The 25,704-nt window shown below is 44.5% G+C and overlaps 1 protein-coding gene across 1 annotated transcript in view; it reads left to right on the forward strand.

Annotated features, from left to right (window-relative positions):
- The window catches only part of RFX6 (regulatory factor X6), a 337,979-nt gene that overhangs the window by 59,720 nt on the left and 252,555 nt on the right, over positions 1 to 25,704 (forward strand). The window contains exons 3-4 of the mRNA XM_069236757.1: positions 4,695 to 4,818; positions 17,499 to 17,560. Coding sequence (XP_069092858.1) covers positions 4,695 to 4,818; positions 17,499 to 17,560 — 186 coding nt within the window. The remainder of the gene's footprint in view (positions 1 to 4,694; positions 4,819 to 17,498; positions 17,561 to 25,704) is intronic.

Here is a 25,704-nt window from a genome sequence, read left to right on the forward strand (position 1 = left end):
GGCATGTAATTTGTTAGCTAGAATGGTACTCTTCTTTACAGCCTCGTAATTTGTCACTGCAGGCCTGGCATCAGGCCTGTGTAGAGCAGGGACCAAGCGCTGATTGTTTCAACTCAATCAGTGCCTGTACTCTGCTCCCGATGTCATTAAGATACTATCTTCTTCTCTTAAGTTCTAGTGATCTGGAAACAGAAGGCGAGTCACTGGTCAAAGTTTGACCAACAGGACAAACAAAATTGCAAAGTTGTATTTTCTACAGTTAACTTTTTTTTTTGTTTTACCAGTTCTTCTTTTCTCACTTTGCACACAGGTTTTGTTTTTGCTTGTGGGCGCTGTTAACAAAAGTTGGCTATTATCTTGTTCTAAATATTGCAAAGCAGCATGGTTTGGGAATTTTTCAGAAATATACTTTAACACACACTAGTGCAGTACACCCCAATCCTCCCCACTCCAATCCAATCCTCCCTGATGTAATCCAAACCACTCACCCCAATCCACTCTACTCCACCACACTCTGATCCTCCCAACCCACCCTACTCCAATTCAAAACAATCTGCCCAACTCTAGTCCAAAAACCCCCACTCCATTACAGCAATCCAAAACAATCTGCCACACCTCAATCCAAAGCAAGGTGCCCACTGCAAACCAAAGCAATCTGCCCCACTCCAACCCAAATGAATCTGCCCACTCCAGCCCAAAGCAATGTGCCCCCTCCAATCTGCCCTACTCATAGCCAAAACAATCTGCCCCATTCCAGTTCAAAACACTCTGCCTCACTCCAGTCCAGATCAATCTGCCCCACTCCAATCCAAAACAATCTGACCCACTCCAATCCACAACTAGCTGCCTCATTCCAGTACAAAACAATCTGTCCCACTCCAATCCATAATAATCTTCCCAACACCAGCCTGCCCCACTCCAATCCAAAATAATCTGCCTCAAATCAATATGGACCCACCCCAGTCCAAAACTATCTGCTGCACTCCAATCCAACACTATCTGCCCCACTTCAAGCTGCACCACTGAAAACCAAAACACTCTGCCCCAGACCAATCCAAAACAATCTGTGCCACTCCAATCCAAAACAATCTGCCCACTCCAATCTTCCCCACTCCAGCCAAAGAGAATCTGCCCCATTCCAATATAAAACAACCTGTCCCAATCCATTCAAAAGTAACCCTCCACACTCCAGTGTGCCCCTCTCCAGACCACCCTACTCCAATTCAGTCCACCTCACGCCACTCCAATGTACCCCACTCCATCCCAATTTACCCCACTGTAATTCTCCACAATCCACCACACACCAATACAATTCACCACAGTCCAGACCACTCCATTCCATCTCAATCCAATCTACCCCAGTCCAATCCAATCCAATCTACCTGACTACAATTCACCATAATCCAACCCATTTCAGTCCAGCCCACTCTACCCCATCCCAGCCCACTCCAGTCAAACTCATCCCACTCCAACCCACCCCAACCCTCCTCAATCCAATCTAACCCAATCTACCAATGCAATCCACCGACTCACCCCAGTCCATCCTACTCCACTTCAATTCACCTTCATTTACCCCAGTCCAATCTAGTACACCTTTATTCACCCCACTCCAATCCAATCCACCACATACCACCTTAACCCACCCCACTGCAATCCAGTCTATCCCACTCCACACCAATCTAATCAATCACAGTCCACACTAATCTAATCCACCCAATCCACCCCACTCCAGTTCAATTCACCCCACTCAATGCAATTCACCACACTCAATCCAATTTACCCCACCCCAATCTAATCCACCCCATCCAATCTAATTCCCCCACCAAATACAATCCACACCATTCAATCTAATCCACCACAATCTATTTCTCTCCACCCCACTATAGTCAACCCCAATTCAATCCAATTCACCCATCTCAATCCTTTCCACTCTACACCAATCCAATCCACCCCACCCAACTGCAATCAACCCCACTCTAATGCACTCCATTCAGTCCACCCACCCCATTTCAATCCATCCCACTCCAATCCACTCCACCCCACCCCAGTCCAATCCACCTCACCTCACTCTAATCCAATTCACCACAGTCTACTCCAATTCACCCCACCTTAATCCAATCCTACCAACTACACTTCAATCCACACCACTGTAATCCACCCACACTACTTCAATCCACCCCACTCTGCTCCAATCTACTCCACTCCACTCCACTTCACTCTACTCCAATCCACCACACTCTACCCCAATAGACCCCAATCCAATCCACCCCGGTTCAGTCCATCCCACTCCAATCCAATTCACCTTAACACACCCCACTCCCATCCAATCCAATCTACCTTAATGCACCCCACTCCTGTCCAATACACCCCAACCTACCCCACTCCAAACAACCTTAATGTAACACATCCAAACCCACACCAATCCAGTCCATCCCACACCAATTCAATCCACCACACACCAATCACATCCACCCCAATCCAATCCATCCCACTCAATCCAATCCACCCCACTCCATTTCAATTCATCCCATTTCAATCAAATTCAACCCACTCCAGTCTAGTACACTACAGTCCAATCCAGCCCAATCCACCACAATCCACCCTACTCAAATCCAGCCCACTCCAATCCAATCCACCCCACTCCGAAAACTCCATTCCACTCCAATCCACCCACCCCACTCCAATCCACCCCACATTACCCCCCCAAACTCCAATCCATCCCACCTCAATCCAGTCCACCTCAATCCAATCCACCCTACCTCAATCAAATCCACCCCAATCCAGTCTATCTCAATACAGTCCACCCCACTCAATCCAAACTACCCAACTCCATTCCACCCCACTAAATTCCATCCCACCCCAATCTCATCCACCCCATTCCATCCAATCCACAATCCTCCATTTCTATCCACCCCACTCCAGTTCCACCCCACTCCAATCCACATCACCCCACCCCACCATAATCCAATCCACCCACTCTAATCCAATCCACCCCATCTAGTCCACCCCACTCCAATTCAATCTAGTCAACCTCACTTCAATCCTCCCCACTACACTCAGTCCAATCCACCTCACTCTAGTCTAATCCACTCCACCCAATCAATCCACCCCACTCTAGTCCAATCTACCGCACTCCAATCCATCCACTCAACTCCAGTCCAATTCATTCCACAACCCACTCCGGTCTAGTCCACCCCACCCCAGTCCAGTCCACTCCATCCCACTCCACTCAAATGAATCCAATACCCCATCTCCAGTCCACTCCCATCCTCCCCACTCCAGTCCAGTCTAATCCACCCCACTCCAGTTCACTCCACTCAAAACCACCCCAATCCAATCCACCCCAACCCATTCAAGTCCACCCCACCCTTGTCCTCGTCCTTGTCTATTCACTTCAGTCCAGTCAACCCAGCCCAATCCAATCCACCCCACATTACCCCACCGACTCCAATCCACCCCAATTCATTCCAGTCCCCCTCAGTCCAACCCACACTATCTCAATCCAATCCGCCCCACACCAATCAAGTCCACCCTACCCCAATTCAATCTAGTCAACTCCACTCCAATCCACCCATTTCCAATCCACCCCTCCACTCAATCCACTCTAGTCTAATCCATCCCACTCTAGTCCAATCCACACCACTCCACCCAATCCAATCCACCCCACTCTAGACCAATCTACCACACTGCAATCTATCCACTACAGTCCAATTAACTCCACAACTCACTCCAGCCCAGTCCACCCCACTCTGCTCCAATCAAATGAATCCAATCCACCCAACACCAGTCCACTCCAATCCTCCCCACTCCAGTCCAGTCTAAGCCACCCCACTCCAATTCACCCACTCAAACCCACCCCAATCCAATCCACCCCACCCCAATCTAATCCACCGCACCCTAGCTCTATCACATAAGTCCAGTTAACTAACCCCTATACAATCTAATCATCCCACTCCAATCCACCCCAATCCAACCCACCCCACTCCATTCAATCCACTCCAGTCCACTCCAATCCACACCACCCTACTCCAATCCACCCTGCTATCTCAGTCCACTCCAACCCACTCTACCGTATTTAACAGTCCCATGCCACTCAGCGTCACAACACTATTTGCCACTAAACCATTGAACTCTCCTCTCCTCCAATTAACTATATGACACTCTACTCTCTCTACTTTACTCTACAACACTCTACTCCCCCACTCCACTCTATGACACTCCACCCCACTAACTTTTAGCCAGCACAGCACAGCAGCCACACTAATGTACAGCACTTCAAAAAGCCCCCATCAAAGCCAATACCTCTAGTACAGGAAAGCACCATTTGCTTTGCCAATGCCTGCTACCTTTGTCTTCCTTTCCCCTCCTCTATCTTTGTCTCATTATATCCCTCTCTCTCTTGCTCTGTGTCAAAGTCTGATGAGGAAGCATAAGTGAGGGTTCCACCAGCAGCTGGCACAAATTAAACATTGCCTGCAGGGTTCACACAAAGTGATTCGATGCCTTGTCAGGGGTAGTAAGTGCTGCATAAATGGAATTACAACTAAATACTGCCAGCTAGATTTTTGGTAGGATCCGTCAGTAAAATGGGAGAAGTTCTATACACTGAAAAAATGGGAAATATTTGCAGCGACAGCCAAACGCCTCTTTACCGCGCCTAAATTACACCGAAATTGCCTCTTTCATCTCTGCAGGCTTGAAGAGAATTACATTGTATGTGAAGGAGTCTGTCTACCAAGGTGCATCCTCTACGCTCATTATTTAGATTTCTGTAGGAAAGAGAAGCTGGAACCAGCCTGCGCAGCAACATTTGGCAAGGTAAACAGAAACGGAAATGTTGTCAGACTTTTATTGATATCTGAAAAAATGTGTTCCTTTTAAATGCACAGTGTGTTTGCGTGCTGCTGCGTTTACTCTTTGGGCGCACTTCACAGAACAATAGGTGAATGCCTGCGTCACAGGAAAATGTCTACGAATTGCATAAATCCACCCAGTTCCTGGTATTCAAAACGTCGGCTGGACTATGTCCAGAAAACCACGAAATGTGTGATTTTCCAACCATATTCCTACTCTTGTACTTACCACATCAGCTTGTCTGAAGTGACGAAATCCGAATTTTCTGTTGTATATCACTACATTGAGTGACGTCAGATGTGGGGCACTACCTCGCCAAAACGTCATCTAGGGCTTCCCGACCCTTTTTTTAAAAGTTACCCTTGTCCTATTTTTTATTGACTTAAAGTTACCCTTAACCTACTTAAATTACTTACCTTTAATGATGGAATGTCTCTCAATGGCACTGTGACTGTGTCCCATGATGGTCTGGACTCGATGTAGTGAGAGAAATGTATCTTTTTACATTTAAAATAAAATATTTTTCCATCGTGGTACTCGATTAACATACTGACTCCAGCATTTTTAGCACTAAAGGGAAGTACATAAACCGACTGTACAAACTAATGAAAATATTTCCATTGGCCACTCTCGGGGGATTACCAGTGTTGGCATCTGTAACTCTGCGATATTGGCCGATTTTCTTCAGAAGTAAATGTCATTTTTTAACGTTAATATTTGCAGATCCTGTGAAGCAACATCGTACATTTGAGCTTGCGTATACATTATGAATACCATGTGTAGGTAAAATATTTTTCAGTTTGGCTCTTTATATTTGCTCTTCTGAAAAAGTTATGTTGCTATTAAATGCTCATTTAAACATCAACATAAATAATTTAACTCCGTAGACCACTCACCAAAGTGGATTGTCAATACCTATTTTCAAATTATTGAAATCCAAAACCCGAATCCTATTGCCTATATTATTGTATTGCATTACACTCGAATGCACTTGAATATATATGTGTCAGTTCATGCCCCCGACGATATTCAAAACAACACTTGATGGCCGGGTACCAACTTTGGCTGGAGAGGGATTGAATTTGAGCATGGCCCAAGTGTTGTGCATGAATGACTAGACCCTCTTATCCTGCCTTAGGTCGCAGTCCCTACACGTGTAAGAATGGGAAGAAAAGTGAGGGAGAGTGTTCTCACAATTTACAGTAATTAATTATTTTGATATATTCTATACGCCAATATTGGTGTATATTTATTAGTTGGTGGATTGACCACAAGAATCACAGCAACTCTTCCTGTCTTGTGAAAGAGGGTTTTCAATGGCTGCATGAGCCTGCAGAGTTGAGCATCACCTTCATGGTGCTGTTTCTAAGTGTGAATCAGTCTCTGTGCAATCATCGAGGATCGGAAATGAAGTTGTATCCCGTTACGTAAATTAAATAGTATTTGAAACCTAGCAAGCTCAAGAAACCTAGGGTGCATTTTCCACTGAAATAAACACTGCAACGTCAACATTAGTATTATATTCAGGAACATTTAAAATCCTTCCATACAGTTTTTTCAGGCATCTGTTTTTTATTTCAAATGCTGTTTGAACTTTGAACACTGTTCTGCAGTCATCCTTTATAATAACCGTAAAATTGCCATAATGAATGCAACACATTTAACAACACCATTCAAGTAAATACATTTTGAAATAAATCAAACTTTAGAGGAGATTGTGGAACAGTAAAAGCAAAAAGTTAATTGTTCTGTACCCAGCAGAAATGCAGTACTTTGTTAGGGCTTACTCTCATTTGATTATTGTCCTTATCAATTCTAGGTGTATTTATTTTTATATTTTATTTGAAGCGTTTTTAAAGCATTAAGGTAGCTCCTGGGTACCATACCTCTTAATAAGATAACAAGGGTGACAAGTAGTCATCGAAAGAATGTAAAAGGTTAAATGGACTAGGGCAAAAGAAAGGACTTAAAAAGAGGTGTGTTATCAATTGTTTTGCAATGTGGGTAATTCTACAGATTTACAAGATCTACATTTAATCTAATATAGTGTGGTAAAGATTTCCACAGTCTGAGAGCTAGGCATGTGAAGGAGTGTATTATCTTTTCTGGCTTTAGGGACTTTGAAAATACTGCAACTTTTGTTTTTGCCCATCTGTAAATTGGAGATTTTTGCTTGGTAGGATGGTAGGGAAATGTGTATCACCTTTTGCGTTTTGTATGCAACCTCCCTATTGAACCCAACTTCAAGTGGGAGCCAGTGAAGATGTTTTAGGATAGGCATGATGTATTCAGATATTTGAGCTCCAGTGATCAATTTGCAGCAGCATGGATGGTCTTTAGAGGTGCAACAGAAAATGAAGGCAGCTCACTAGGATGAGATGTCCTCCATGGAGGTGGGTGAGTACAGGTAATTTGAGATCTCATTCTGCCTGGCAGAGATCACTATGCCTTCAAAGAAACAGTCATCACAGTGGCTCCTCTGAAGCACTAACATTTTGCCAAGCAGCCACCATGTTTCATGTGGCCTCTAAGAGACGTTACAACAACAAATTCCCACAAAAGGAGCTTGTTTTCATAAAATAAACCACTAATGTCCCTGACAAACTATTCATTTTCTTTCAGGGTGTAGGGATATTTTTTCTCTTTTTCTATAAGGAAAAAAAGTACAGCAGACCATCAACTCTAATTAGGAGGGACAGTTTGTTGTATTTACACTGAGTGCCCCAAGTCCATCTGTACATCGGTGTAAGGTTTCTGCCGGCAGGGCCAGTGGGGGCATTGCAACATGAGGGTTCAGCCAAATCTAAATAGAGCAGGCAGACTGGAAGTTTGGTGAAGAGGGTACTCAGCCATGTTTGTGGTGGAGTATCCTCACCTCCAAACTCTGAATAACCTCCTAGTGAGTTTGTCAATGTAACCACATAATGTGAGACTTTGGTCAGTGGTGAATGTGAGAGATTGGGCTAATGGGATCCTGTATGATAACCAAGTGTAGTCCGTTAGTTGGACAAGTAGGTTTCTGCCCAGGGCCTTGAGTTTTTATCCAGGGTTTTATCTCTGATATGTTTCTCTTTGCATTAAGAAGTTCTTGGGTCCTTTTGACATGGATGCCTTTGCTGTTATGATAGACATCGTCTTACATCTTGCTCTCTTTAACTCTCCATAGCCAAGTTTGTCTTTTCCCAATGTGATGCTAAACTTTTTGCAGTTTGAGGTAGAAACATTCCAGGTTCCAAAGCTTTAAGCTCATGTGTGAAAAAGGAAGGCATGTATGCTGTTTTATGATGCCCAGAGGCCTGCAGAATTATAACTGCCCAGCAGCACAATTTAACAATTGTTAGGAGAAGAGCTTGAGAGAAATGTTAGAATTTTCCGTGCAATAGCAGTAGATTCATGAGACTAAAAAAGAGATTGAAGGGGAAATGACATAATGCAGGTCAGTTATAAATGTGCTATAGAAGTATATGGCTTGGTATTTAGAACTGTAGTACGATATCCTAATGTGCTGGTTTACATTCTTTACTATGAAAAATGCCCGCCAGCACAATTATTTTTATTTAGGAGTTTATTTAGAGTTCAGATGCTTTACTTTGAGTATGGTGCGAATAAAACATAAACATAAATTCGAGGGCTTTAAACACTTCTCACATTTTCTAATGTCTTCATTACTACCATATTGGGGACTTTTTGTTTATACCAACACAATTACATTCTAGCAAATGCTAAAGCAAAGGCACTGTACTGAAAGGAAAGCGTTATTAAAAGTTTTTCAAAAACATTGAACTATGGCAATACCCATTAACATATTTTATGTGGAATTCATTATAAATACTAGACATATCACACATCAGAAGAAGAGGTGGTAAAATATTTGGACTTTGGTTAAAGCCCAGATATAGTTTTTTGATTTTGAATCCAACTGGATTAACAGAAAGGGGACAACAATCAAATATACAAAACAATTAAATAGAGGCAATAAACAGGAATTTTACTTTTTAAAAGATGTATATAAAGTTAAAGGAGCAATCAATTCACTCTAGATCTGAGCTAAATTAAAGAAACATTTGCAATGCATTGGGTCCCGCTTTTGCTCGAGTTAGAGCTATACGCGTTGTAAATTCCTAACTGGACTTTTCTTGCCACATAAATTGAAAATGAAAAGTAAAAGAGTTGACATAAGCAAGCCGGTTCAAAGTGCCATGGCCACCATGAGCATGAAAGGAGAGACACAAAAGGAAAAAGATGTTCACTCCCAGTCAAAGGTATCGGCAAACCTGCAATTATCCAAGTAACAAGGCTGATGGCCAAGGCGGTAGCAAAGCTGTCCTAAGGAGGGACAAATGTAAAGCCTTTACCAATGATAACAAAGGATTTTTGAAAGGCAAGCCCATGAACGAGTGATAGTGGTGGGCGTGGTTAAAAGCCCACAGAGATTACAACACATCAGAGCGCTTGCATGGTCTACCTAAAAAGGAAATCTTGTCTATACAATTGCACTAATAGGGAAAAACTAATTAAGCGGAAAATGTAATCATAAACTAATAAACCCCTTACAAATGACTCAGCAGTAGTAGCAAACGCATATAATATTTCTCTTGTGTTTTCACTGCAAGGAGGTATAATGTGAGCCACGCTATGCTAATTGAAATAAAGCAAAATAAGAAAGTGTGAAGTAAAACTGCAAGACACAAAGTTAACTAATTCCTAGAGATGTTTAACATACATCAGCAAAACTATTATATAACGTTAGGAAGAGTGGTGATCTGCTGGTGCACAGAACGGGTATTTGTATTTGAAAAAATTCTAACAAATGTTAGAGTTCCAGAGGACCAGATCGACCTTCAATTTTAAACAAATAATATACAATAGGTGTGCAAAGAATTCTGCTCCGCCAGCAGAGTTCGCAGAGTTTTGCCCACTCCACGCTCCACCTAGAGCGCGAAGTTAAAAAAACTCAGCAAAATGACACAGAGTGTAGTTTTTTCTCTCACGTAGCTCACCAATGTTAAGTTGGTGAGCAAGAGAAATCTCTATGTTGCCGAGTGTGAGCGAGATTTCTGAACGTGGGCGGTCGCAGCAGGTCACGCTGCATTGAGAAAGCTCCGCTCGCATTATTGAAGCTGATTTTACAGCATGGGAGAAACTCCTGGTGCTGAAAATCACTGCAAACAGTGCTACTTACCCAAACTCTGCGGCTCGTGAATCTCCGCATAGCACAGCAGAGTTTTTTCAGCACTTCATGGAGTTCTGCATAGCAGAACTTTGCCCAGGATTATAATATATTCTTCTGTTTGAGAGGCTAATGCATGACATATTTAAAGCAGTCTTGGACAGGGCTGTCGTATCATAAATTGCTCCATTTCTCTCTAGGAGATGCTTACAAACAAAGGACCTCATCTATAGGTGACAGGCTACAAAATAGCATATATTTTAAATCTGCATCCATTTTTGCAGACTTGTTCTTGGCACAAAATCAGGAAGACAGTCAGCACCATTGACAACTTAGAATAAGAAAAACTTTCTAGTGAGAGTTAGATTCTGGTCTAGAGCAAATGACAAGAATTGAACATAGGATACCGAATGCAGAAAAGACAATAAGTTCAGATTGTATGTTAGGTAGATTGATTACATGTTACTTCAAATTAATTTTGTAAAAAGTAAAGCTGTGTCTTTTAAAAAAAAATCATTTTGTTTCCATTTCCGGCAATAGGAACAATACAACATTCGTAACCTCCCAGAAGGAGGGCAAATGGAGGGAGTAGGGTGAGGAATAGGGGAGGAATCAGTAGTAAAATGAAAGGGGGGAGAACTGGGGGTGAGGAAGGGTAGAGACCACGGTTTACAAATATTACATGTCAGTGAAGCAAATATACATAACAGTCCCATTAGTAATATCCCCAAATGGATGAGAGGACAGGAGCAGTATGAGCCCACAAGCAACAGAAGAACATATTTATTTATCATAGCATACTATGTGACACAGGAGGTGTTACACGCCCATATTGGTATACAACAAGGGACCCAGTATACCAGTGCAAAGGTCACTCAATGCTTTGTAGTGAATGTCTGATTGCCACATGACCATTATTGTCTCCAGGACTTGTGCCCCCTGAGAGCTGTGAGGGAGCATTGTTATTGTGAAGAAAGGAGAGGAAAGGTTCCCAGATGTCCCTGGGGCAGGAGCATAAGGGCATCAGCTCCCAGAAGTTAGACAGCTGCTCCTGACAGTAAGCCACATCCTGCAACCATGCAAGAATAGTGGGAGCAGGCTTACAACCCCAGTGCATGGCCACCCTGCATTTGCAAGAAGGAACAACATGGCAGTGAGACAGCATGCGCTGGGTGGTTTGTCTCTGACATATCCTAACAAGCTCACCAAAGAGATGCGAGGGGTTGGTTGCCCCGTGATAGCATGTATGGTCGCGAACACTTCTTCCCAGTGAGCAGCCACCCTTGGACACCCCCAAGCGAGGTGAATAAAGGAAGCTTGGGGGATGCGCATCGGATGCAGTGCACCTCTCCGATTTGCCTGATTTTATAGGGCTGTAGTGGGATGCCGTAGAGGCGGTGAAGGAATTTGAAGTGCACTAAGCACAATCTGCAGTTGGGGTAGAGCGACTTCAGTTGTCCATAGCAGAATGGCACCTCCCGCGCCAATTGTGCTGTCAGTGCTCTGGGTGGCGCAGATTTTTTTATTGTATAGAGGTGGGGAATCAGTTTGTGTGGTGGAGGGGGAGTAAGCATGTGTTTTTTTGCTGGGAGTGGTGGCAGGGGGCAGGGAATGTGTTGTGTAATAATTTTACAGGCAGCAACTGCCAGTATCCCATAATATGCACATACATTAAAAAGAACACAACAAAAATTGTTTGGGAAATGCAGCAGTACAAACAAGGTACAAACAAAACCAAATACTTATGTAAAGGAGCATATGCAGAAGCAAAAAGAACCCCCTCAGACAAACAGGGCTCCTCACTTTGCAGCGTTTCCTCCATAGCCATGAGAAGGAGGACCTCCACCCAGCCCGCTCTGTAGCACCCACATGCCAGAACAGCAACACAAGGCCCTGTGCCACCGTTTGCCCACATCACAGAACACATGCATCATCCCCAACAACCACCCATGTATCCCTGCCACAGCATGAGTGGACAGAGCCAAGCACAGGTGCACCCCCTAATCGAGTCAATACACCATCCCTTGTCAGATGACCAACACTTGCACCCTCTGAGAAGGAAGAGCAAGGTATCCTGACCCCTGGTGGAACAGGCGAGAAGCGCACTGCCATGTAGCACAAAATTAGAGTCACCTAAATGTAAGAAGGAACCCCACACTTTCTCAAAGATATGCAAGCTATCCGGGAAGTAATAGACTCTCCACTCATATGTGACCAACTGGTACAATCCGTGGACCATTCCTGGGGAGTGGCCATGTTAGGAGAACACCAATGGCAGAGTATACAGATCTAGGGCACCATGAGGGTCATCAACAGCCACTGTTGCCAGTGGCAGGATGTGCCATCTATGTCTGTGAAACTGTGTAACAGAGCCATCTTGGCAGAGTCCCAAAAGGGAATGGAGCTAGTGTGGAGTGGAGGGTCCACCACTTGGAGTTGCATTAGGATACCAGATCAGGACAGGATCACAAGACATGGAACAAGTCACGCAAAGCAAATTAGCAGTGCCAACAGGCATCTGTCATCAGGAGCAGGGCTCTGCACAGTTTATATGGCGTCCAGTACCAATTATGGAGAATATTGAAATAAGAATACTTCAGACTCACCTCCTCGAGGGAAGGATCATGGTAATCTAAGATCTCCCTCGAGTTCTCATCTGCATACTCTGTGCCTAGACTTCCTGCCAGTAAACACTAGCGGAGGTGCGCATGTCCTGAGGGTAGGCATTGTCAATATAGATTTGATACAAATTAGAGGTATCCTCCGTAGAAAGCCCCAAAAGTCCAAGGTAATCCATCACTGGGGAGATGAGGAAGTGGGTAGGGTCTCAGCCCAGAAGGCCCCTGAGGCAGTGTCTTAGCTGTCAATAATGCCAAAGCTACAACCAGGATAGCTGGAACATCGATTTCAGTGCCTAAAATGAACAAAAGGCATAACCCTTCAATAGGTTCCCAACTGACCTAATCCCATTCCACCCAGAGCACCGAAGCAAACGGGCTTTGAGCAAAAGTTGTGCTCTAGTTAGACCACAATGATGGACTCTGAGAAGCCAATGCGCCTCCTTCCATGTCACCCGAGCAGCCCATAAAGTCGGGGTGCATTGGGGGGACACTGCTGCCTGGAAAACTAGCCTTGGGGTCCAGGAGGCAAGCCACCAGAGAAGGATGGTGCGAAAGGTAGTACATGTACGTATTCTGCAGATGAATGCCCCCTTATCAACGTGCATACTCAAGGGTGTGAGTCAAGGCTTCCTGCTTGCACAGTCAAACAAATTGATGTGCCTGTTAATGGTGTGGAACAGTGGAGCCAATATCTGGAACAGAAGCATGCCGAAAATATAGTTGACCCAGGGAGCCATGACCATCTTCACCATCTGCACTCTTCCCCACAGGGATATCTGCAGAGCAGATCAACAAGCAAAGTTTTGCTCTTTGCAGGCTTTAAGGGGCTGAAATTTATCCTGCACCATAACATATAAACCCCTGTTAACCAGTAGGCTCAAATACTTCAAACTCCTCATTTTCCAGGTAAAACCATAGACAGCCAGAGAGGGCCGGGGGTCACAGTATTTCAATGAAAGCACATCACTTTTGGTCTACTTGATCTTATACCCTGAGAAGAGCAAAACATCATTAATAAACAAGATAAGATGTGGAACAGAAGTCCCCGGGTCACTTAAAGACAATAAAAATGTTGTCAGCATAAAGTAGGATCTTGCATTCACCAGCAGGGGTGACAATACCCTGGATAAGGGCACACCTGGCGGATGGCAGCTGGCAAGTGTTCCAATGCTAATAGAAACAGGAGAGGGGACAGCGGGCACCCCTGCTTCATCCCCTGCAATATGGAGAAGGTGTAAGATAAATGGCTGACGTAATCAACCTCTATCATGGGGGATGTGTAAAGCCACTTGTCTTTGGCCAAAAAGCTGGGAACCAGCCTAACACTGTCCAGTGGGCAGTATAAATATCTCCTTTCCACCCTATTGAAAGCCTTCTTGACATCTAAAGACAGTGGGACTTTATCACCTCTATCATCATAGACATGCTAAAGGATGTTACCCAGGAAGCACGCGATTGTGAGAAGAGAGGCTGGGCATGAAGCCTTATCCATGTCAGGGGAGTGTGTTGCTACACAAGTCAGGTTTTTCTTACACTTATTGAAGTGGGTAAGGTCATTTACATTAAGGGATCAAATGCAGAGCCACTTGGGTCTTACTGGTGGACGTGTGCTGTGCGTGTGTTGGGGTAGACTGGCAACCGAGCAGGGAGCAGAAACCACACTTAAATGCAAGCCATTTGCCATAAGTAAAGGGATAACAATCACAAGGCTGGGGAAATGGTCAAACTAATGGTGCAGCAAACCCCAGTAAGGCAACAACCGAAGGAGTCCCAGGAGGGTTGCGTATAACTCAGGGAAAATAGGCACAAAAGTCCTGGCATCATAATGGGGCTATTCTGCATCCATGGTCTGTCATGCCTGCTGATGATGGATAAAGCAAGCAGTAATCCATCTAGGGGCATTTCAGCTACTGTCACACCTGAGTCAGATCTGGTGCACCCTTTGCAATTCCAGCCATAGGATGAAGGGAGCCCTGTGAGTTTCAAGAGGAAAGAGGTCAGGAATCTTGACATGTTCATTGCCTCCAGCCCCTCCAGCATACTGTGGAAGTGGACATTATTGCAACAACTGCGATTTCCCATGTCCGTGAGCTTCTGATGGGGAGGCCACACTTCACTACCAAAAGTCAGGTTGATCTCCAGCAACGTAATATTATCTCCCAAGGCCTCCACCCTGTGGTTCATAGTGTCAAGTCATGCAGAGGAGGAAAACAGATCAGTGAGGAGGCATCTTAAGATTGGCAGCTGTCGACGCAGTAGCGGCATGCATGGAGTCCAATGCGGTCTTAATCCCTTTGAACTCCTTCATGATGATCTCCAGGGTGCTTCTGCCATGGCCAGCTGAGGGTGTCACAGCTTTCCCACCACCACATCTGTGAGCAAGAACTGCCATGTGGTCTTCCCTCTGGGCATCGGGAGGTGTCTGCCTGGAAAGGACACAGACAGAAAAGGACCAAAAGGTGAAAGCAGCAGATACTTGGCCAAAGTACATGGGTCCAGGGTCTCTTAGGCAGGCCCACTGTGATCAGCCACAGACAGAACCTCCAATACCCACCAGAACAATAAAATCATTTGACCCCTGCAGCGGGGGGCACAATAGCCCGAAGGAGCAGAGCCACAGCCAGACAAAAACATGGTTCAGAGTACACACAGAGCTAGACTGGCAGGACTCCACAACCAGCCTTGGGCAGGTTGGACTTGGTGCAGGCCACAATCCTTAGATGGTCCTAACAGGTCACAGAAACCCAAACTGTTACAGAGTCCTCCAGCAGCTAAGGAGGGCACAAGAGGTAGGCAAAATTGTCCTACCAGGTGTCGGTGCATGCCCCTCAGGGTGCATCGAAAGTTTACACAAGAGGCATGTAGGGACCATGCTCCTGCCTCCAAGTCAGGTATCCAAGGTCAAAGGATGACACCGGCCTGATCCAGGCAAAAGGATGTAGAGGGAGGTCAGGGGCATGCCAGAGGACAACAGGGAAGCAATGCGCCGAGTGGTGTTGGGAGCTCTTAACAGCACATGCCTGCAGTGCCACCTCTCATGTCTCCTAGGTGGCGCATGGCTCACTCAAGGTCCGCGGCTTCGTAGGGCCCGCCCAGTCACCAAAGGAGGGCCACACCATCTTGATTGCATGCCTTCATCAGGGTGGCAGCTACAGCCCCAGTATGAGCCCCCACATCTCTGTCACTGGGCCAGCTACCATGACAGGAGTAGAATACCCGAGCTGGCTGATAACCACTAGGGAGCATCAGGCAGCCTGGGAGCTCTAGCAGGAGCCAATCATCATGCATTGTGGTCAGGTTCTGCCCCATACACTCAGTCTCTCAAAAATTAGCATTCCTGGACCCAGCAGAGCATAATTACTGTATAGCTTATTGAGGGTGCCCTCTTAAATTAGATGAGGCTAGTTACTGAAGTTATTGGCCCCATCAGTCTGTGGTAACTCTGTGAATGCTGTGTCTTTCTCCTAGAGATTCCATTTATATTTTCAGGGGCAATGGGGAATAACCATAAAATTGGGACATGAATTACTGATTCCCCTAGTTAATACTCATTTAGCAAGTAATTCTGGATATTTCTGCATGCCCATGATATCAGTAACTCCGGTTAGAGTGGTAGTAGGGAATGGAGGGTTTGTTATATGACATAGCTTACGGAGACCAATGTAATTGCCTTCTCGGCGCTATGCAAATAGTTGCACAGGATATGGTCAAATTTAGCACTTTTGTAGAACATGAGAGACCTGAATTGTTAAAACTTTGCCTGAAGAATGTCGATCCAATATTAACAATATGACCACATTTATTGAATGCTGGCAAAATAAAAACAATTGCATGCTGATATTGTGTTCCGGTGTGAGACATGCTGAATGATTGTTTTGGTGGAAAAAATGCCAAGATGTGGTGGGGCAGAATTGCCAAAGTGTAGCTGGTACTAGCAATGCTGAACATTGCCACCCACAAGCTTCAGCTGGGATGTCAATGGACAAATACAAATTAGTTTTCTGGGTCTTCATAACTTTCAATTGTGACTCTTCAGTTGGTCAAAATACATGAGCAGAAGCAGAAACTATTTAAAACCAGAAAGAAGACACCATGACACAGTTGTGGGGGAGAGGGCCAAGAGGATCAGAAAACGACCAAACATAGTTGCAAAGAGAAAGAAGAGTTATGAAAATCAGTATGAATGTGTGGGAGGCAAAAATAGAGAAAGAAGTGAAAACGAATGCAAAGAAGGAAAGAAGGACAAAGGGGGGGGTGTGCGAGAAAGAAGACGAGGAAAGAAGAATGCAAAGAAGGAAACAAAGGTAGAAGGCAAAAACAAAATCAGGGATAAGCCAGTTTTAAGGAACTAAAGAAAAATGGAAAAAAGGAAAGAAGGAAAGAAAAAATTGAAAGGAGAGAAGGAAAGGAAGAAGGAAGGAAGGGAGGAAACTTTCCTTGGAAAAACAAATCCAGTGTACTCTCATACAAATGGGTAGCACCTCCCACTTACTCAGCAGCAGCCATATAGTTCATAGAGGGTGATATTGTATTTTTCTCATTACTCCCTTGTTCACCTAGGCCAAAAAGCAATAGCATGCCTTTTTAAGCCTACAAAACAAATCAGGTGGTTAAGTGGATGATCCAAATCAGTTTTAAGATAGAGCCCTACTTCAAAATGTTTAGGATCAGTAGAGTAAGGTTCCAATGACTTCTTTGATTTACTATATATTTATATTAAATATCAATGAAAACATACATATGTTTCATTATTTCTTTTGTAACAATATGTGTGAAGAATCTTGATTCAAATGTGAACGGAAAAGTGCAATGAGAATAAATAAAGATAATTATAAAATGTAATTCTTTTTTAGACAATACGGCAAAAATTCCCACTTCTCACCACAAGAAGACTTGGGACACGAGGCCATTCAAAGTAAGCATGTTTTAGCGTAAAAACATGGGAGTAAAGTTAATGTCATGCCTTATGATATGAAAACATTTGTGAAATGAAATGCAATCCTATTTGTGGCCTTGTTACAGACAGCTTTTCTGTTGCAGACAGCATTGCATGCAGTACTACTTGGAATGAGCTTTGTTTCAGCCCCTTGACCTTGATTGAATAGCTTTATTGTCTGTCTCTGTTCTTTCTCTCAGTTATATGGCATTCCTCCCTAGTCAGGAATCTGCCTCAGCCCTGCAGCATTTCCTCTTTACTCTTACTGTTGAGTTGTAGTAGTCTTCCTCTGTTCACATCATGGAATTGTTTTTGTGTTTTACTTTTATCTTTCATTCAGCTCTCCATGGAGTGCTTGTCATGCTCTTTACTTCCACTGTCCTTGTGCATACAGTAGGATAGTATGATCATGATATTCCCATTGTTGTCTCAACCTTCCATAACCTCTCTCTTCTGACCCTGCCTTCAAGTATTTGACACCAAACACTGCTGAGGCTCAGTGTCATGCCTTCTGTCTCCCTCCTATTTCCCTCTTTGCCCATCCATCAGCTATCTACCCTCCTCAAACTGTCCTGCTAAACCACCCCCCTCTCTTTATCAGTTGTGACTATTGGCTTTGCCAACACCAATATGACTGCCATGTTGCAACACACAAAATCATATGATGAAACGTGGTCTCAATTTGAAACTGTAATGGTTCATGAGAACCCATTCACAACAATCTGATTTATGTGGTTATTTTGAAATATATTTATGGACAAAAATGATTGGCTTGAGAAAATGCCATTGTTAGACCTAATATCCATGGCATGGCTTCCCCCCATGTTTTTGCCCACCATCCTCAGTTTTTTGCTGACTTCATTTTTACTGGCTTTAGGACTCTGCACAATTTACCACTGCTTTCCAGTGCTAAAGTGCCTGTGTTCTCTCCTTTAAATATTGTAGAATTGGCTTACATTTTATTGGCATATTTTAAATTACTTGTCATTCCCAAGTAAAGTTGTACTTCCTGCGTCCAGGGCCTGTAAATGAAATGCTACCTAAATAAAATGCTACTAGTGGGGCTGCAGCACTCATTGTGCCACCCACTTAAGTAGCCTTTTAAACATGTCTCAAGTCTGCCATTGCATTCTGTGGGTACAGTTTTAAACTGCCATAGTGACCTGGCAAAATAAAACGTTTGCCAGGCCTGAACCTTCATTTTTAATACATATAAGTCATCCATAGTTAAGCCCTAAATATCCAAAGGGTGCAGTGTATTTTAAAAGGTGAGCATGTACCTTTTGCTTTTAACTTTTACATGTAATTTAGTGAAAAACTGTTAATTTTGTTTTTCACTACTGCTACATCTAACTCTCATATAAGCTAACATTGGGCTACCTTATAACATTTTATAAGTGCTAACATTTATTTGGGAGCAGGTCAGAATGTTTAGTTTGGTATCTAAAGAATTGTAATTTAAAACCCTTTTTAATGGTGAAGTTGGATTTCAAGTCACAATTCTCAAAATGTCACTGGTAGACATTTGGAACTTTCTTGTCTTTACCAATTGACCAATTGGTACCTGACCCTGTACCGTGGGTCACATGATTAGATGTATCTGGCAGGTGGTATTTGTGTATTGCTCCAATATAGTGAGACAAAGGGGAATAGATGTTGGCATGATGGGCCATCTCTGACTTGATGAGGTGGCAGAGCTGTCACCTACCACACTTACACATCACAAAGGCTCTGCATTAGCTCCCTCTAAAAGGGTTAGTCACTAGTCATTTGTGCCCCCAGACAAGCTGGGGGCACAACAGGAAGGCAGGAAATTCCAAGCACATCTGGGAGGGTAGAACCCTTGTGAAATGTCTCCTTCTTCAAAGCTGGCGCCAAGGATAAATAATGGACCCTCAGACACAACTCTTCACTACACCTCGGGACCTGTGGATGACTCAGAAGGACAGCTGTGCAGCTCGGCTGCAAGGAAGAATACTGCTGTGCTGCCCTGCTGCTCTGCTTTCCTGCTGCCATACTTCCTGAGTGAAAAGGTTTGTGTCAGACTTGGCATCCTTGGCATGGTCTCCCCTAACTTTTTGCCTTTGTTTCCCAGGTTGTTGATGTGTGCTGGACTCTGTTTTTGCTGTTTTTGTTACCCTGGGCACTTTACCACTGCTATCCAGTGCTAAAGTGCAAGTGCTCCTATGTAAAATGTATGTATAATAGGATTTCTCTGATTGGCATATTTGATTTACTGGTAAGTCCCTAGTACAGTGCACTAGAGGTACCCAGGGCCTGTAAATCAAATGCTACTAGTAGGCTTGTAGCACTGGTTGTGCCACCCACATTAGTAGCCCTGTAAACATGGCTCAGACCTGCCACTGCAGTGTCTGTGTGTGCAGTTTTAAACTGCCAATTCGACTTGACAAGTGTACCTACTTGCCAGGCCTAAACCTTCCCTTTTCCTGCATGTAAGGCACCCCTAAGGTAGGCCCTAGGTAGCCCCATGGGCAGGGTGCAGTGCATGTTTAAGATAGGACATATACTAATGTGGTTTATATGTCCTGATAGTGAAATACTGCCAAATTCGTTTTTCTCTGTTGCAAGGCCTATCTCTCTCATAGATTAAAATGGGGGCTGCCTTTAAAAATGATTAAAGCATAGATTCCCTTTGGGAGCAGATAAACATGTGGAGTTTGGGGTCTCTGAGCTCACAATTTAAAAATACATCTTTTAGTAAAGTTGGTTTTGAGATTGTGTGTTTGAAAATGCCACTTTTAGAAAGTGGGCATTTTCTTGCTTAAACCATTCTGTGACTCTGCCTTTTTGTGGATTCACTGTCTGGGTCAGTTTGACCGTTAGGCTGTTTGCACCTCTCTCTAGACAGTGACACAAAGGGAGCTGGGGTGTAGCCTGCCTATCCGGATTAGCATCTGTGCTAGGAGGGAGGGGAGGTGTGGTCACTCATACCTGAAATGGCTGTGCCTGCCCTCACACAATGCAGTCTCCAACCCCCTGCTGTGTGTCTGGGGCCTGGCCTGGGCAAGGCAGGATTTCACAAACAAGAGAGGCTTTCCTTTGAAGTAGGCCTACTTGAAAGTCCGAACTGGGTATAAGAAGGGCACCCAAACCCCTGAAAATTAGATCACTTCTGGACATCAAGAGGAACCTCTGCCAGGGGAAGAGCTGAAGAGCTGAGGAGAAGTGCTACCCCGCCTTTGACTGTGCTTTGTGGAGCTATCCTGCAGTTGCTGCTTCTGTCTGTGCAAGGCGAAAAAGACTGGACTTTATTGTGCATTCCTACTTGTGAAGAAATCTCCAAGGGCTTGTCCTGAGCCTGCCTCCTGTTGTTGAAAACTCAGGGCCATCAAAGACTTTCCCTGCCAGCACCTGGACTCTCTGATGAGACTCTTGCCCTGCCAAATGGTGCCCTATCCAGTTGTTGGGGACTTGGAAGGTGAAGCTGGCAGACCAAGACTGAAAATCCACGCACAGACCGCTGTTCGGGGAAAATTTCTATGCACCTTTTGAGACGCAGCTGAGAAACGACGTGCCGCTGGTTTCACGGCTGAAATCGATGCTCCACACGCGGCTCGAAGATCTACGCACACAGCTGGAGAAACGACACGCAACACCCGCTGATGGAGGCTGATAACTTTGCAAACCACACAGTGCGGTTTTCCTGATACCGCACAGCTGGACTTTTGACGCAACATCGCTGGGTGCGGAAATACAACGCATCGCTCTCCTGCAGAGAGAAGAAACAACACACGCCGAAGCGGCTGGAGAAGGAGAAACGACGCACAGTCCTGCTTGTGGGTGAGAAATCGAAGCATCGCTAGCCTTTTCCGACGCACACTCGCCCGTGCATGTTATTTTGACGCTACCCAGGTACTTTTCAATGCTAACAGTGTTTTTACTGTTTTCTTAAGGATTTAATACTCTTTCTTCCTTTTTAATTCATAACTTGACTTGCGTATAGTGGATTTTTGTCGTTATGGTCTTGTTTTGTTTAAATAAATATGTCCTATTTTTCTAAACCTGTGTGGTGTCATTTTGTAGTGTTTTTACTGAGTTTCTGTGTGTGTTGGTACAAATACTTTGCACCTAGACTCTGAAGTTAAGCCTGCCTGCTTGTGCCAAGCTACCAAAGGGGTAAGCGAGGGTTAACTAAGGGTGATTCTCCTTTACCCTGACTAAAGTGATGGTCCTTGCTTGGACAGGGGGTAACCTGACTACCAACCAAAGACCCCATTTCTGACAGCTTGGATCTGCATCTTGAACCCAGAAACACCAGAATGACTCCAAGGGCTAGTTGGCTGGCCTCCTGACCAAAGCCTCAAGGACAAAATCGATTCAGCCCCCTTGAACCCTGCACCTGGACTCTGACTGATATGAGCCCTTTCCTCAAAATGGTGCCACCCCTGGCCTTGAATCTTGGAAGTGGACCTGAAGGTTCTCTGCCAACCCCGCTGTTGTCCCCATCGGAATCAGCACAAAGTGACACAAAATGACATGAAGCCCCACAAAGCCTCACCGCACAGCTGAAAGCTCCATCAGAACCGAAGCAAAGCCCCACCAAGCTTCGCCACATAGCTCACCGAATCGATGCAAAGTGACACAAAGCCCCACAAGGCCTCTGCACACAGTTTACCGTAACTGGTGCCAGAAAATTCAAAGCCTTACAAAGCAATGCCATGCAGACCATGCCTCATGACTTAAGGTACTTTTTTCAGCAGGTCTAACTAGGTCCCTGTATCCGGCCCACAATCCATCACTGTCTGCCTGAACTTGTGACTTTGCCCATGTCCTGCGCGAGCAGATAACCACAGTTGGTGCTTTGTGATTTTAGCCACTATTTTTTATTAAATTTAACATTTGCATTTCTCTACTTCTAATAATTGAGTTTTAGTGGTTTTGGGATCAAATTTAATAAATTGTACTATTTTTTTCTAAATTGCTGTGGGATTGTTTTGCGTTGTGTTTCCAGTTTATTACTATTTGAAGTGCTGCATAAATAGCTTACACATTGCCTCTAAGTTACTCCTGACTGCTTTGAGCCAAGCTACCAGAGGGTTAAGCACAGGTTAATTTGGGGTTTGCTTTTGTTTCACCCTGATAGAGATTGGGGTTGCTGCTTGAGTAGGAACACACCCTACTCAAACAGTCATCCAATTTCCTACAGCCATTAATTAACTTGATATGGATAATGCATCCAAGCTACAGTTTTCCCATGAGAGCCCATGAGGGAAATTTGAATGTCACTTGTGATTCATAGGCTGACAATCGCGGCTCACACTTAACAGAAGGGGCAGGGCGGCACACGCATGCAGGGGTGAGTGGGAGGGGAGATAATTAATTTAAATACAAAATAATATGAAATAAAACACTGCTCAAAGCAGCATCAGGATTGGCTGGTAGCACCCAGCCAGGACGCTCCCATGCAGACTGGGAGCCTGTGCATGCTCTCTCCATCCCAGCAACTGTGGGTTGCTGGGCTGGAGTGAACCCTGTGCGCATGTGTGTTTGGCCAGCCCAAAAGGGCCGGCCAAACACACATGCGCACTGAGATGGAGTGCTGTGCACTCCCCCCTCCGTGCACCTCAACCCCGTGGCCCCGCCCCTTTTCCTAAAACATGATCATATACACAGTTTATGATCATGTTTTGGGAAAAGGTTTGCGGCTGCCACTGCTGGTAGGGAGGTGACGCTCCTCCACCCTTATGGAGAAGCCACCCCTGCAGGCTGATTGTGTCAGAAGGAGGATTTGCAATTGAGCCACCCCATAATTTCATTAATGCAAGGAAGATGTATGAATAATACAGTTGTCTGCTGCTTCTTGTGATCATTCTATGGAGGGTATATTTCTGTAGCTCGTAATTCTGTAGGGCACCCATGTGGCGGCTGAGCCCCCAGTCTCATAACATCAACTGTCAATCACGGTGCATGGGACCATGGAGTTTGGGGATGTTAGTGGAAATCACCTTGGGGCTGATTACGAATTTGGCAATCCGAGGACCACCAAACCCATTGTGGCAGGCAGTCCGCCGCACTCCTGGAGGTCCAACCCCCAGATTATGATCCTGGTGGCAGGACTGCCAGGAGGCCGCCACCACTGCCAGGATCGTAGATGCTGACGCGTTGGCAGCGGTTGGAGTCATGGTAAGCCATAGCGGTGCGGGGTTCAGCACCGGTATTCTGATCACGACTACACTGTCTGCCATACTTTCCATGGTGATTGCACTGCAATACAACGTTCCCGCTGGTCAGCCCAGTGGAAATATTGTAATACGACGGGGCTGAGGCCATCAGCTTGACATCAGCCTCATCCCCATGGGTTTGATTGTCTGACGGTCAGACCACCAAACTCGTAATCAGGTCCTTTGTCTGGAGCAGGCCATGTGGAATTCACTTCTCAAATGCACTTAAAACACCCATTAATCAAAAATTCATTTTCATGTACAGTCCATTTCTAATACATACAGTTGCTATAGGATCATTTTGTAAATCAAAATGAGAAATGTGTATGCTTTGGATTGTAAACATGTTAGTGATATGTTTGCACATTTATTACCTTACATTTGCACCAAACCTCCCTAGTTCTTGGCTATTCTTTCTATTTAGTCACAGAATATTGCCTCCACCCAACCGAGAAATGGCATAAACATCCAGATTGTTTGGTTAAATTCAGGGGCGCAACATTGGGAACTGCTATCTGTTTCTAGTATAAATATGAGGATTATGCTCCTGAAGAATTCCTTCAGTTCTAGGAATACAAGGTGCTTATCTGCATTACTCTGTAACACAAAGGCATGCATTGCAGATCCCCATCAGGTCACAGAGGTACTACAAATTGCATTAATAGGAACTTTTATGGGCATTATATGATTACAGCACAAAGTTAGAGAAGGGTTTAATATCTTTAAGCACTGGGATCAGGATGTACCTGTTTTTGGTATGGTGAAAAATGTATTGTTCCCCCCAAGGTCAGAACCCACCATGCCTGATCACCCATCATAGAATCTCATCCCTAGTCCTGTCATGGAGGTAAACCACTGGTTGGCCTGGCCTTCACCCCCGCCTCGCTTGGAGGGTAGGTGGATGACCGGCCCACCCCAGACACGTCCTAGGGCACCTGGCTGTGTGCCACGCATGGCTGTTTAAGAGACAAAGTTATTACCTGTACAACAGATTGACTTTAGAAAAGTTCATTCAACAACCAACAATTGTTTTAGTTGTTTACTTTTTAAGCTGCTGGTTGAAAAATATCCCCTGGTTGAACACCATGCCCTGTGGTATGGCAACTTACATCAATTTGTCATCTGCCTTTGGTACCATCAGTAGGCTAAGACCTTGGTGTAAACTGAAAAAATGGGGTATACCAAAGGCCCTATTGTCACTGATAGTTGACAAATTGAGTCGGGCGTAATGGGGCTCTTTCTCTAGTAAAATTGAAACTCCAAATGGCCTGAGGCAAGACTGTATTCTTGATCCCCTACTACTCTTTACCTATATAGCTGACATACCAGGTACTTTAATGAAGGGGCGGTTTTGTCTGCCAAGGTTGGGTCAGGTTGAAATACTTCACTTATTTCATTTAGACCATACTATGATCTTGGTTCTCAAATTAGTTGACTTGCAGAGATCATTGGAGGCCTTTGCTGGGCACCATACAGAGAACAACTTGATAATTAATGTGGCAAAAACAAAAGCAATGTCCTTCTTGGCAAAATGGTCTACAACGTAAGTCTATAGTTAAATAATCAACAGGTAGAGTTTGTTACAGAATACAGATATCTGGGCATGATGTTTACCTGGAATCTCAATTATACAGTCCAGTTTAGAGTTCAGGAAAAGATCAGTAAAATGGTGACTCCTGCACTTGCAAAAATGGATAAAGAATTAGGCAGCAACTCAGGTGATGTGTCAAAAGAAATGTATCATTTAAAAAATACTACTGCGCTGCTCCATGGTTCCGAAATCATGGCTAGGTGTGCTAAGAAGGTCAGTCAAATCAGTGCTAAAACTTGAGCTAGGGCTTTTAAATTTAAATACTTCTAGAGATTACTGAATTATTGCGGAGAATTTTAGAGGCCCATAAGGGTACTGTCAGGCATATATTGAAATCTTACCGGCAGTCT

This window comes from Pleurodeles waltl, chromosome 5 (genome assembly GCF_031143425.1).
Source record: "Pleurodeles waltl isolate 20211129_DDA chromosome 5, aPleWal1.hap1.20221129, whole genome shotgun sequence".
NCBI classification, from domain to species: domain Eukaryota; kingdom Metazoa; phylum Chordata; class Amphibia; order Caudata; family Salamandridae; genus Pleurodeles; species Pleurodeles waltl.